Source organism: Corylus avellana, chromosome ca8 (genome assembly GCF_901000735.1).
Source record: "Corylus avellana chromosome ca8, CavTom2PMs-1.0".
NCBI classification, from domain to species: domain Eukaryota; kingdom Viridiplantae; phylum Streptophyta; class Magnoliopsida; order Fagales; family Betulaceae; genus Corylus; species Corylus avellana.
In genome coordinates this window covers 25,295,217-25,308,232 of record NC_081548.1, presented here as the reverse complement: position 1 = coordinate 25,308,232, position 13,016 = coordinate 25,295,217, and the positions used below count along the sequence as shown (strand labels likewise).

The 13,016-nt window shown below is 36.5% G+C and overlaps 3 protein-coding genes across 4 annotated transcripts; all 3 read right to left on the bottom strand.

Annotated features, from left to right (window-relative positions):
- Window positions 1-1,230: 1,230 nt before the first annotated feature.
- Window positions 1,231-2,615, bottom strand: LOC132190433 (RING-H2 finger protein ATL80). Its single transcript, XM_059605423.1, has one exon. It carries the CDS (start codon window positions 2,067-2,069, stop codon window positions 1,416-1,418), a length of 654 nt encoding a protein of 217 aa, XP_059461406.1. The 5' UTR covers window positions 2,070-2,615; the 3' UTR covers window positions 1,231-1,415.
- A 94-nt stretch (window positions 2,616-2,709) lies between these two features.
- LOC132190434 (outer envelope pore protein 21, chloroplastic-like) lies at window positions 2,710-5,493 on the bottom strand. 2 transcript variants are annotated; one of them, XM_059605424.1, is made up of 6 exons: window positions 5,264-5,493; window positions 4,787-4,861; window positions 4,517-4,669; window positions 4,281-4,379; window positions 3,842-3,965; window positions 2,710-2,903 (listed from the first exon to the last, which is right to left on the bottom strand). In XM_059605424.1, exons 1-5 carry the CDS (start codon window positions 5,354-5,356, stop codon window positions 3,870-3,872), a joined length of 516 nt encoding a protein of 171 aa, XP_059461407.1. In that variant the 5' UTR covers window positions 5,357-5,493; the 3' UTR covers window positions 2,710-2,903; window positions 3,842-3,869. The 2 variants fall into 2 exon arrangements, with proteins under 2 accessions (XP_059461407.1, XP_059461408.1); XM_059605425.1 differs by lacking the exon at window positions 2,710-2,903 and adding an exon at window positions 3,274-3,744.
- A 739-nt stretch (window positions 5,494-6,232) lies between these two features.
- Window positions 6,233-12,317, bottom strand: LOC132189632 (dolichyl-diphosphooligosaccharide--protein glycosyltransferase subunit 1A). Its single transcript, XM_059604381.1, has 10 exons — window positions 12,126-12,317; window positions 11,288-11,332; window positions 10,348-10,982; window positions 10,125-10,272; window positions 9,871-10,047; window positions 9,079-9,147; window positions 8,394-8,483; window positions 7,381-7,539; window positions 6,967-7,191; window positions 6,233-6,632 (listed from the first exon to the last, which is right to left on the bottom strand). Exons 1-10 carry the CDS (start codon window positions 12,222-12,224, stop codon window positions 6,441-6,443), a joined length of 1,839 nt encoding a protein of 612 aa, XP_059460364.1. The 5' UTR covers window positions 12,225-12,317; the 3' UTR covers window positions 6,233-6,440.
- Between the last annotated feature and the right edge of the window lie 699 nt (window positions 12,318-13,016).

The window sequence follows — 13,016 nt, the reverse complement described above, 5'->3', positions numbered from 1 at the left end:
CTTTACAAACTATTCGATTAATTAATTGTTGTTAGTTAGTGGGTTCTCACCCCTTGTTAACATCATTTCTAATGGCAGCTGTGAAGCCTTTTCTTTCCTTGATGTATAATTTGTATTTTTCTTTTAGTTATTGCACTTCAGGAGTTGTCAAATCCCAACACATTGACAAGAACTTGCTATATTTTATATAATCATAAAGGTTTAAATAGATATTTGTTATATTTTTCCATAATCCTCCCGTAATGGGGTGGCTCGTATGATCACTCCACCACGATCGAATTGTGGGTTTATATCAAAAGATACACATAACCAAGCCGTGGGACTCTACCCATAAAAACCCGTGACCAGCCATGAAGCGGTTTATTATGGGGGTAACTTGGTTGACATGGGGTAGATACCACATTGATTGTCACATTAATTTAGTAGTTAGCGTGACAAATATCACATAAATTGCCAAATCAAAGAAAATATAGTAAAATCTATGCACCCAAGCAACAATCTTACTATGAATTGTGTGTAGGTATTTTTTTTTTTTTTTATTGTACTTTATGTTCTTAAAGTTGGTAAAAGATGAATTCGGTGATGTTATTGATATTAAAACGTTTTTTTATAGTTCTTTTTACAAATTGACGTAGTAATTCATAATTAAACAAAAAAAAATTGATTTGTTGATTTTATTAATTAATGACTGAATTGTCAATTATATACTATTAATTATAAACTTTCACATTAATTTATATAAAAATTGTAGTAAACAACATCGTGCACCAAGCATTTTCCTTTCAATAAGAGTATGAATTAGTGGAAGTGAAAAAAAGGATATGTTGACAATTAGCCAACTCCCCTAGTAGTGGGTATACCTTTCAAAACGTATGGTGGATTCCCCACATTGGTCCCATTCTTGATTCCATGGCCCACACTAAAATATATCATACGTAATTGGGGCCCCATTGGAGTAATTCTTTTCCATCATTTCCATTTTTATTTTCTTTTTCTCCTATTTTCCAACAACCATTATCAAGAACCAAATCTAATTAATAAGAAAATCAGAAGTTAATCATGTGAGGGTATACATTTTTGAAGTAAATGAACTTCCGACCAATTTCATTGAATGTACAAATATGATCTTGATTATTGTCCCTTCATTTTAACTGATTTTGATTAAAAAAAAAAAAAAGAAGCATTATTTAGCAACATTTCCCACTCTTTGTGTGTGTGGGAGCTGATACAAAGAACAAACCTTGAAACGCTATATCAAATACATAATTACATGCACATAATCGAATACAGAGAAATCGTAATTCGTAATCAAATCATCCAAACCCTAAAATCCTAATATGTAACAATAATTTTATGTGACACCTAATCTAACGTTAAAACCGAAATTTTGAAATTAATTGGTTTATCGGCTATGACTAGGGCAAGAACCTATCATCGGTCCGGTCCTTGAATCCGGTATCGGCCTGAGCTCCACCGCACTTTTGACATGTGGCGACCACCAGGATCTGACGGCAGGAGGGGCAGGAGGAGTGTGACCCCAGCCACGTCTCGATGCACGCCACGTGGAAGGTGTGGCTACACTGAGGCAGCACGAGGATCTCGTCGCCGGCGGCGAACTCCGAGAGGCAGATCGCGCACTCGGAGGAGGAGAATTTGGCGGCGGACTCGGCGGTGAAGGTGAGCTTCGGGAGCGACTTAAGGATCTTCTTTTTCAAGCCTTTGTTGGCCAGAGCCGCCGCCGCCGCCACCGTAGGAGGAGGAGGAAGAGAAAGCGGTGATGTGGTGGCTGTGGTGTTGGTTCTGGAGGTGGAGAGGCGACGGAGCCACGCGCAGCGAGCGACGGCGGCGAGGCCGAGTACGCAGATGAGTGCGCAGAGGAGCGCGGCGAGGATCACCACGAAGTCCGAGTCCAAGGCCACCGGCTCACGTAACCCGGCGGTGGTGGTGGTGGTGTTGGCCGACGACGAGTTCACCTCGCCTAGAGATCTCAACAGACGAGTCATGTGAAGCGAGAGGGACAGAGAGAGTGTTGTTGAAATGTTTGTGTATAACGCTTTCGTGCTTGTCATTAGCGTTTTGAAGGACTTTATAAGGGAGAAACGAGGAATATTCCGGGAAATATGGGGATTTGTTTTCGTTTTTCAGTGGATTTTTTTGGTCCAATTCGTTCGTGGCCCTCTTAGATTCTGCCAAGACTTTTTTTGACTTACATGGATTCATCTTTATTGTTTTACTGTGACACAGTTCACGCAAAGTTAACTTATAATTACTCAATTATTCCAGAAGTTACTCCTTTTCAAATCTTAAATAAGTTTTATTTTATGAAATAATACAACTTTTATTATAAATTCTTTATAAATTGACTCCACGAACCACCCTATAATAACACAATCTATACGTGAGGTGGGGGCGTACACAATCTAATAGTGAAACAATACTTATCACGTTAATAACTAAATAATTAAATTTAATTATAATTAATATAACATTTTTACGTCTGGACGATCATGCTAATTTATAACTAATCATGTCATTGATTATTTATTAGACGATTCAACTTGGAGAAACAACTTGTCCTCTCGGCTCACTAATCCAATGACACAGATTGGCTCAACACAAAGTGACTAGGACGACATCCTACCAAGTCACAATTCACATGCTTCTAACAACTTGGACTTCTAGTTAAATTTTGATAGAAGTAGGTCAGAATATAAAAAGTCTCCCACGCTATATGCATTTAAATAAAGACAGCACTACGGAAATGTAATGAAAAGTAATACAGGGTTATTCATAAGGCCCCTCCTCGGTCTGAAAATTAATATAAATTGACTCACCCGTGGTCCAACACGTGTATGCCTGTCCTCTTCTTGCCAATGGAGAGCCACAGCTCCATTTGGTTAAAGCTGGATCAAGAAAAAGTTTTACACTGAGCAAACACATAAAATCATACTAAACTATATTAATCCTCCAAAGCAGGAAAGTTGCTTCTTTACTCTTCAAAGGCAGCTCGGAATGCAAATACATCGCATGTCCAGATCATGAAGGAATTCATTCATCTTTTAAAGTAGTAGCAATATTTTATAGGCGGTGTTTGCCATGGGAGGGACCAAACATACTTTTTCCTTCACTTGTGTTCTCTTAATCTCTTAATTCTAATGATATGTTGGAAATCCGTTACATTGAACTATTTTTATATAAATAATTCAATTGAAAAATGCTACATACATTTTCACTCTTACTCCTACTCTCAAGAACACACTTCTCGAGGTGACAATAAAAATCACAATTAAAATTTGGAAGGATCACTATTAAAGTCTGAATCCAATAATATTTTCACTGGCACATCAAAAAAATATACACTTGGCAGTAGAGTGTAGCATTTCTCAATTCAACTCCACATTGAATACCAACGCATATATAGCAACATCACTGTCATCATGACAACTGGCATTACCAAGCAGATCGTATATACCTTTAATCAAATCTACTGACATCAACTTTGAATATGTTTTTTGTTAGAAGATACGAAAATCTCAAGGTCCCCCGGCAATGTCACTTTCTATGACCTATCTTAACAAAAGGAGTTCAGCCTAAAATCTGGGTGACAAGTAGGACCCCATCCCAGATGAGTGGCCAAATTCTCAACCTCCATGAACTCAGGCTGCCAGCCATGGGAGGCCGAAATTTGGGCAGAAGAAATTTAGATAAATAAATTTCAGGAGTAAAAATCCAATCATTGAACATCTGAAAATTTCAGTTCCATTAATCAATAATCTGTGCCTGCTTGTTGGCTGTCCAACAGAATACAAAATAATGTGTGTTCTGCAGGTACATTTCTCACCTCCAAACAAATAATGAAGTTCTGTTCCTCACAAGTCATATTTCACATTCCATCTACCATTCACGTCAGCATTGAACGTCCAATTGTTTTCCCTGATCTGCAGATAGGGGTGCAGATAGGGGATCTGAAATAAAAGATTCGGAAAAAAAAAAAAAAAAAAAAAAAAAGGAAGCAGCATGAGAAAGTGAACAAAGGCAACCAACAAAATTAAGAAAACACAAGGTGAAGACTAAGAGGTGGAAACGCATTTAGATAAAATTATGATATTCTCTTTACACATTAAGAATATTTTTGGCACTAAGAATTGACTTCGAGGATAGAACAAAATCCAGAATGGAGAACAGAAAGACACTGCTAGCTGAAAGCTCCCTATAAACTGATACAAAAATGTAAACCAGGAATATGCATACTTGTGTTTCACTCACGGAAGGGAATATACCTTGTCAAACACTTCACAGCCAAGTTTTACCCTAACATCTTGGTCCTTCTGAAAATTGAATAAGCTCCAAGAAAATTCAGCAGCTCCGCTTGTCTTTCTCTGTCAAAAGCATAACAACAAACATAAGGACATATTCATTACACCCTATTGCTCCAGCAGCTATAATGACACTGTCAAACAAGGTTTAGCACTAAAATGGCAATTTTTGTTTCTCATAACTCGAAGAAAACATCAACCTCTTTAAATTCTTTGTCCACATCGCACCGCCCCTTGATATTAAAGCTTATGAGGCCATTAGTTGTGACGGGAAACGACTTCTTCCCACGTACAATATACCGTAGACTCTCACGCTTATCATATTGCAAACCAACCCCAAGGCTTGCTGAGAACTACAATCGATAATAAAAAAATTAAAAAAAAACATGAATTATACTTCAATAAAGAAAAACAAGCTTCCCATAATAATGGTCATAAGATATCAATGCAACCCATAAAGTGAAACATACATCTGGGTAGAAGTGTCTTATCACTGCACTAAGATAACTCGGATCTCCAAGCCTTGTATCAAGCTCTCCGTGCACCTGACACGCACACAGAAGACAAGGAAAGAGAATAAAACCGGTCCAAATAATTTCACATACTATAACAAAATATCCATTGATATTGTTGATTGCATTTCCAGAATTTCAATTCGACCACAAACAATAACAGGCAACACCAGATTTGGCGGGATCAAAACTCCCATCTAAGGCACAAAAATTCCAATAACAAGTTTGGTTTAAGACTACCCAAAAACCTAACAAATGGGTCCAAAGAGAAAATTACTTGATATGAAGTGGATAATCATTAGCGCATTTGACCGCACAAAAAGAGAATTAGAAGAGTACAGAGAAGGAGACGAGATTATTCAAAAGTTCTGTAGAAATTGGAAAAATTTTCAAACTCAGCATAAACGAAGAGAACGAGAGATAGAGAGTGAATACCTGCAAGTAGGTTTTGGAGTCGATGGGGAACTTTTCCTTGGCGTGGATTCTCAGAGCTTTGGAATTTCCACCGTATCTGAGAGAAGTCTCCATTTTGCGAACGAATTAGAAGTTACAATCAGAAGCTACTAGTAGCAGTGTTTGGTGCAATGGTAACCCTAGCCCCAAATTATAGATTCCAAAGCGGCATGCCCAAGCTTCTGCCTGTCTCTTCTCTTTCACTCTTGTTATTATCTTCTAGCTAATGGTCGCGGATGGTACAGACTTGCTTTAACCAATCCCAGATTGCCACATTGCCTTTTTGTGCAAATAGATAAAAACTTACAAATTATTTTTAACTAAATTTTTTGAATATTTCGTCTTATCAACTTAGCATTTATAAAGATAATTAATTTTTTAATTTCATATATATATATATAATGAAAATTTCATGATTTCATTAAACTCGTCAAACAAAAATACTCTGATCTTACAATATCATGAATAAAAACAAATATTCTATCGTTCAAATTTGCTTCACCCGGCCTTTATCAAATTTCACCAAACAATGAGTTGCCGTATTAGCTTCCCTTTTGGCGTGATGGACACGTCATGAGTTGAAGCTATTTAATAAAATCTTTGAATCATCAATTAGATTACAACTTTATGATGGAATGAATACCCTCTTGATTGTATAAATAATTTTCCACTTCAATATAAAAATGAGATACAATAAATCACATAAGAAGTTGATACATTTTACGGAAATGACAAAATCTAAATCATTTCACTTAAACTAATAACTAAAAAAATTCACAATTCTCATAAATCTCTTAAATAATAAGATGGTAAGAATTTCACAATAAAGCTACTTCAAAATGATCAATTTATATTTCGAGTAAATCGGAGAAAAACCTTTTGATGATTTAGATAAAAATTTCACGGCATCTACGGGTCCTGTTAATTTGGCAACCGATAAGACACATGGCATGAGTGCAGCGCTAAAAATCCATGTCATTACATAAATAGTAATGTATAACTACATAAATTTGCTTGCCAAAAGAGAGAAGGTATATAAACTAAGTGAGAGCACGTCAAAATTCTGATATCTTTTGTCTACCCAAAAGAACAAAGAGCTCAACACAAGTTTTGGGGGTGGGGTAAACGCTTTAATCTCATACAATAATATACTCATTTGTTATATCTCATCAATAATCTCAAAAAGATCATCGACCTCCTGCCTCAAGGCTGTAATTTTCTGCTGCTGGGAAGCAACCCGATTCTCAGTTTCCCGTCGCCCGGAATTCTTCTCATAGCTGTCCACCACAGTTGAGTGTTTCACCATCAGCTTCTCCTGCAAATCTCTCTCCTTGGCAACCAGATCCTCCACCTATGCAAACAGCCAAAGAGTGAGTAATTACTAATACTGAAACACAGATGTGAAGCAGCTGATTAAAATAGTGTTTGTTCCAAGAGATCCAAACATATAGTGCAGTTTTTCAGATCTCTGTCTTAGGGCAGTAAAACATGGAAGTACCTTTTAAATTCATAATTGATACCAGGCGGTTTTCACCTAGGTTTTAAAAAAGTGACAAATCTGATACCTGTACTTTCCAAGTTTATCAAATTGATACCTCCGTTCATCTACAGTTAAAAACTTAACGAAATTTTTGTCACGTGAATATTGGTAAATGTAGAATAGCGGCAGCAAATAAACAACAAACCTTTGGTAATATCGGAGCAGCCTGCGGAGAGGATTGCAAGAACGCCAGCAAGGGCTTCAAATCTTTTGAGAGATCTTTCAACAAACCATCGAATGCTTTCCGAGCTGCTTTACAAGCTTGGACATCTCCTGACCTTGAAAGATCACGTAATGATGCCTCCAGCTTATCATGTATTGTTAAGCATCGGCTGATGATATTTTGGACCTGCTGAACTGCTGCTTGCACCTGAAATAATGGCATGGCATATAAATACATTATATTATACATGTTTCTGATAGAAGAAAGATTTGTCTCATATAGCGGGAAAACCAGTCAGTCAAAATAGATAGGCCAATAAGTGAATCTGTGGAAGCCGGCAAGCTCGAAGATCTAAGAAAAATCAAGATCTTATTTAGTACATAACAACCTACTAACCTCATCCCACTGCAACTTTGCCAAATAAGATGGAGAAGATTTGGAAATTGACAAATCCGCATGCGTGTAGATTATACACGCAACAAAAAGTAGGAAATATCCAGAAATCAACATCAGTGGCTCTATAAACATTGAGAGACTGTTGAACTTGTAATAGACCTGCAAAATAACCAAATAGACATCAAAAGATGTGAGCATTCAGAAAAATCTTGGAAATTATTTGAAAAAGAAAAAGGCCATATCCCTCCATCAGAATCTCATACCCATGACCCACTCCAAGACCAAGGATGACACAATGATGTCATAAAAGTGATATCAAAGACTCAAATACTCTGTTTTCTTCCTGTCATACCAAAACCATACCCCTTCTCTCATACTCTTTGAAATCCATAAACCCCATATTTTTCTCAACCTTTTGATGGTAACTATCCCTTCCAAGCCGACCTTTAAAACCCTAAGCATTGCTGGCAGAAAAATTCCACCATTCAATTTTCTCTAAACACATAAATCACCACCTATCATCATGTAAGACAGACATAAACTGAACAATACAAGGCTGTCTACGTCTAACAGCTATTTGATATGTAATACAAGAAGGTTCACCCAAAGGAGAGAGATTGCATAAATGTCACTAGGCACAAATAACAAGTTTTCTTGCTATAAAGAAAACATCCTTGGTTAAACTACTATTATATAATTCAGATTATCTCAGCCTTTTGTTTTCTTACTTAATCATAGAAAGCTTTGAACTCTGATGTTTGAAGCCTTAAGTCAATAGTGAAAACTTAAAACTCAATGTATAATACAAACTACAAGATTCCAAATGGTAAAGATCTAATGTTTTAATAAGGATAAATGATAACACTTCCAATAATATCCATTACCCCTTTCATATTATCATAACAAAATTTCATGATTACAACATCATATATTGCTTGTATGGCATAAAGGTTTTGGTTCAAATGCTAGCACTTAAGCGTTTCATGTTACTTGAAAAGAGGTGACTGTAATACCTGGAAATACTGATTATGTTCGGGCACAACATTGGTCTTTTCCAGAACAATCACTGGTCTACCAACAACATCCAAGTGGGACAATTTTGTCTGTGATGGATCATGAACAAAATAAAGATAAGATAAAAAGGGAAATTTCAAATAATTAAAGAAAGGGTTAAATACTCCAGACCCCCTTAGGGTTTCCTAACTTTATTTTTTCTCCCTGGGGTTTCATTTTTATCACAAGAGGTCTCTATGGTTTTGATAAGTGACCAAGTTAGGCCATCCGTTAGTTGACCGTTAGGACTGACATGTGGACCAATCAGACGTCGACACGTGGCACATATTTAATTTTTTTTTAAAAAATGTATTTAAAAAAATATATATATACATTTTTTTAAAAAAAAAATTTAATAAAATTTTTTTAAAAATTAAATATGTGCCACGTGTCGACGTCTGATTGGCCCACGTGTCAGTCCTAACGGTCAACTAACAGTCAACTAACGGATGGACTAACTTGGTCACTTATCAAAACCACAGGGACCTCCTGTGATAAAAATGAAACCCCAGGAGGGAAAAAATAAAGTTGAAAAACCCTAAGGGGGTATGGAGTATTTAACCCTTAAAGAAATGAAGAAAGGATTGAAAATTTGGCCAAACAATGAAAAAAAAATGCTGGCATGCAAACTTAATCTTCTAATACCTCTTGCCATTGTTTCACAGGAAATGGAGCAGATACTGAGATATCTCTAGAACCCTCAGGCAAAACAACCTGCAGTACACAAGAACCAAGTCAATATTAGAGAGATCTTTTCTTTTTGAACAAACCGACTGCAGTTCATACTTATAACACTTCCTGGCCACAGACTATTTATTAAAAGCATCTCGTTCCCAAGCAGCTTATAATCACCATGACATAAACTACAAATTTATGGAATAGTGGACTGAAAAACACATAATAATAATAATAATAAAAAGAGGAAATTGCATGGAGAGTCAATTGGGATGACATCAGCCCCAAAATTTTTGGCCCAACAAACAAGTTCAATATGCACTCAGGGAAAAGGGGACTGATCACTGCATAGTCTCTCTAAAATCTCTTGTTCTATTCTTGGAAAAGCAAACTTCAACCTCATATCAACCCAGCCCTACTCCCCAAGCTCATGAATGAAAATCAACATACTCAATTTAGTAACAGACCCTAAAATAGCAGTTTACTCCACATGTCGTGGTTAAGGTACTTTACCATTGTCCTGTTCCCATGGCAGCCTCCTAAGAAACTCCACTAACCCTAGCCCCACGTCTTTCAGTTGCCCCATCTCAACCCCTCATTATTTGAGTTCATTCTAGCTTTATAAAATAATAACTTTACTCAACAGAATAGGGGTGATATAGTCTGCTGCCATACTTTCCCCATTGCTATTCCTAAACTAATAAGAAATATAGGATGAAGGGGTCATAAATCAAATACCAAAAGTATTATCATGTTACTTACCTTTACAATGAGAGTGTCAATAACAACCTCATCCATAGGGGAACCAAAGGAGATGTTAAGGTAGCGCTTTTTCCCAGACTCAAATAAGAAGTCCTGAAGTGGCAAGCCATATCCAATGGTAAAAGCAGTTCTCCAGCCACCAAACATTGGATACCTAGGTTCAATTACCAGTTCTGTCTGCAATTGGAGAGACAACTGTAGTCAACATCATGAAGCAATTTAAATGATTACTCCACACGGATTAAAATAACAACCTTTTTATGGTCGCCCCATAAATTAGATGTTGAGATGTTGCCAATTTCATCCCTATAATAAACAGAATGAGCTCTTGGAGGCAATTTTGCAACAAGACGCCTAACAGCTGATGCACCTCTTATGTAGGGTCTGGCCTGATAATCAAGCCTGCAGCAGGAAATAAGCAATAATCAAGCTTCCAACTAACACAGTGATCAGCAGAAAAAGGCATACAAGACAGACCTAGAAAATTCCCCCTTGCTTTGAGCACCTCCATGGATAAGATTGTAATGTTCTGTCACCTGCACACTGCCCCAGTGGGAAATCTCTAACTCCCGTTCCAACTCCTGAGCGACTGCAAAGGGTTGATTTCCCTCGAAATGAACAACTATAGGTGAGTAAGAGAAGGGAGGAAGATTCTCATAAGGACCATACTTAATCTCGGAACCCTGAATCTTTGCATTTTCAATTTTTGTAAAAGATTCAATTCTTGCATCAGGAAGTTTTACACTGAGTGATTGGACCTTGACCATGTAAGGAGAGAGATAGTGTGCAGTCTCATAGAAGACAACAAGCTGTATATCAGCCTGGCTAATTTTCTCAGGAAATGGTTGCAAGGCATGTGTAAAAACAGCCAAGACATCCAAAGTGAAGGTGTCCCCCTTGCCCAACCCCTTAGGTAAAGATACTGAATAGAAAGTCAAGGCAGGAGGCATTCCGTCAGGTTGGACAACTTCAACAGGCAAACTCACAGCAGAGCTTTTTGTTTTTCCTTTCCCTTCATTTGGTGTTGCCACCAAATGTGCCAATTTTTTTGCCTGGTTGTCAGGAAAGGCCAATAAAACCTCTGATACCAAATCAGTTCCTTCATTCTCCACCTGCAAAGAATGGTAGGAAAGGGAAAAAAAGAGTCAAATTTACAAAAGCAAAAGTGTAGACAAACAGGTCTTTTGATTTAGTTTCTCCTACACAGTTCCTGGTGATCTTGGCTGCCTTTACCGGATTTTTTTTTTTTTTGGAAAGGCAGTATCACCGTACTTCAGATACATATACCACTAACCTCTTACCAAAATATTGGACTGAAAAAATGAAATAAAAGAAGAAGAAAAAACATGGATTTTTGCGTAATATGAATAATAACAAAGAGCATACAATGAAGGTAGAAAAGGGACATATCTAGCACCTTTAATGTTGAAGTGATACGCACAATTTGCGATGTCAAATCAACCTGCAAGCAAGGAACAAATATGGTGAATAGCAGGTACCAAAGATTGACAATATGAGAATATCACAACAATAGACAAACTATGTTAAATAGCTAACAGTCCTCACTCCTCAATGGGTCGTGTACTGTGTTATTATGGGGGGATTTGAACCTAGGAAGACAAGCCAAACATCGGGGAAAAAAAATGGAAAAAAAGACCGCTAGCTAAAATACATTGGATTATACCTCGAGTATATATTAACAGAGTTTATGCGAATCTACGCAACTCCATAGGATTAAACAAACATCTAGGTAAAACAAAACAAAACACACAAAAACAAAAGCTTTTGGCATACCAAAATGAAACCAAAGTTAAAGGTTTCAATAGCAAGTTTAAGAAGGTGTCACTGCACAAGACGTAAAGCACCTCTCAGTTTTCGTAATCTCCTTCATCAAGGGCCTGTTTGGTTGTCCTTAAAACTCAAGTTTTCTAAGTCGTTTGAAAAAAAAAAAAAATCTATTAGACTGTACATTGCACTGCACAAGAAAACAAGGGCATTTTTCTTCAAATGATTCAATGTAAGTTATCAAATTATGGGCGGATCTTAAAATATTACATCACTTTCCAAACATGGCCTGATACATTAGACTGTACATTGCATTGCAACCTTTAATTTCTGAGTTCACCATTTAAATCCTAAAGAAACAGATCCAAAAGCGAACAAAAAAAACGAGATCTCTCTCAAAACGCTTAACCCAAGAAAATTACGAATTGAAAAGGCAAAATTGAAGAAAGATCGGAGCGAGTGAGACTTACCCGTCGGTCAACCTTGGAGAGGATCAGATCGGATAGCACTGGCACTGAGAGCAGAGCAATGGTAAAGAGGAGGAGATCGAACCTAAACCCCATACTCATCTTCGTCTTCCTCGTATAAGGACTCTAGGGCTTTTGGGTTTGGGAGCTACGATTCGCAGTCGTTTGGCCCTCTCTAATACTTCTGTGACTGTGAGTGAAGCTGTGGACTTTCATTTCGCATGGAGTTTTTTTTTTTTTTTGCCACACGTGCCAATAATTCTCCTGAAATTCTGATTATCTTTACTTTTTTATTTTTTTTTTATTTTTTATTTTATTTTTGACATATTCACACGAGAAGGGAGAGAGATTCAAACTAGTAACATCCGCTTCATTAGGCGTGATTCCAGCCAATTGAGCTACCTCTTGAAAACTCTGATTATCTTTACTTTTTCGGCCTAGACATGTTGGTTAATTTTTTTTTTTTTTTTTTTCTAAGAATTGAGTGATTTATAAATCATAACAACTTTAAGAGCAATGCTCTACAAAAATAATGTTTAAAATACAATTGTGTACTTCCTCAATAAGAACAAGTATTGTTTTCAAATAATAGTTAGAGATGAATTGATATTAACAAATATTTTCATTTTCTAAAGTTTTTTTTCTGTACGAGACTACTTTATTCAAAAATTAATTGTTAAATTCTTACTCGTCTAAAGAATTTAAGTTTTTGATATAAATTATGATTTAATATGGTATTGGAAGAGAGGTTATGAGTTCAAACCTGACTTCATAATTCACTCAAATTTTAATTAAATATTCTCCATTGTTTGAACTCACTTATTAAGAAAGAGTATTAAAATATTAATTAAATCTTTAATTTTTAATTATTAAATTCATATTTTTCTATCAATT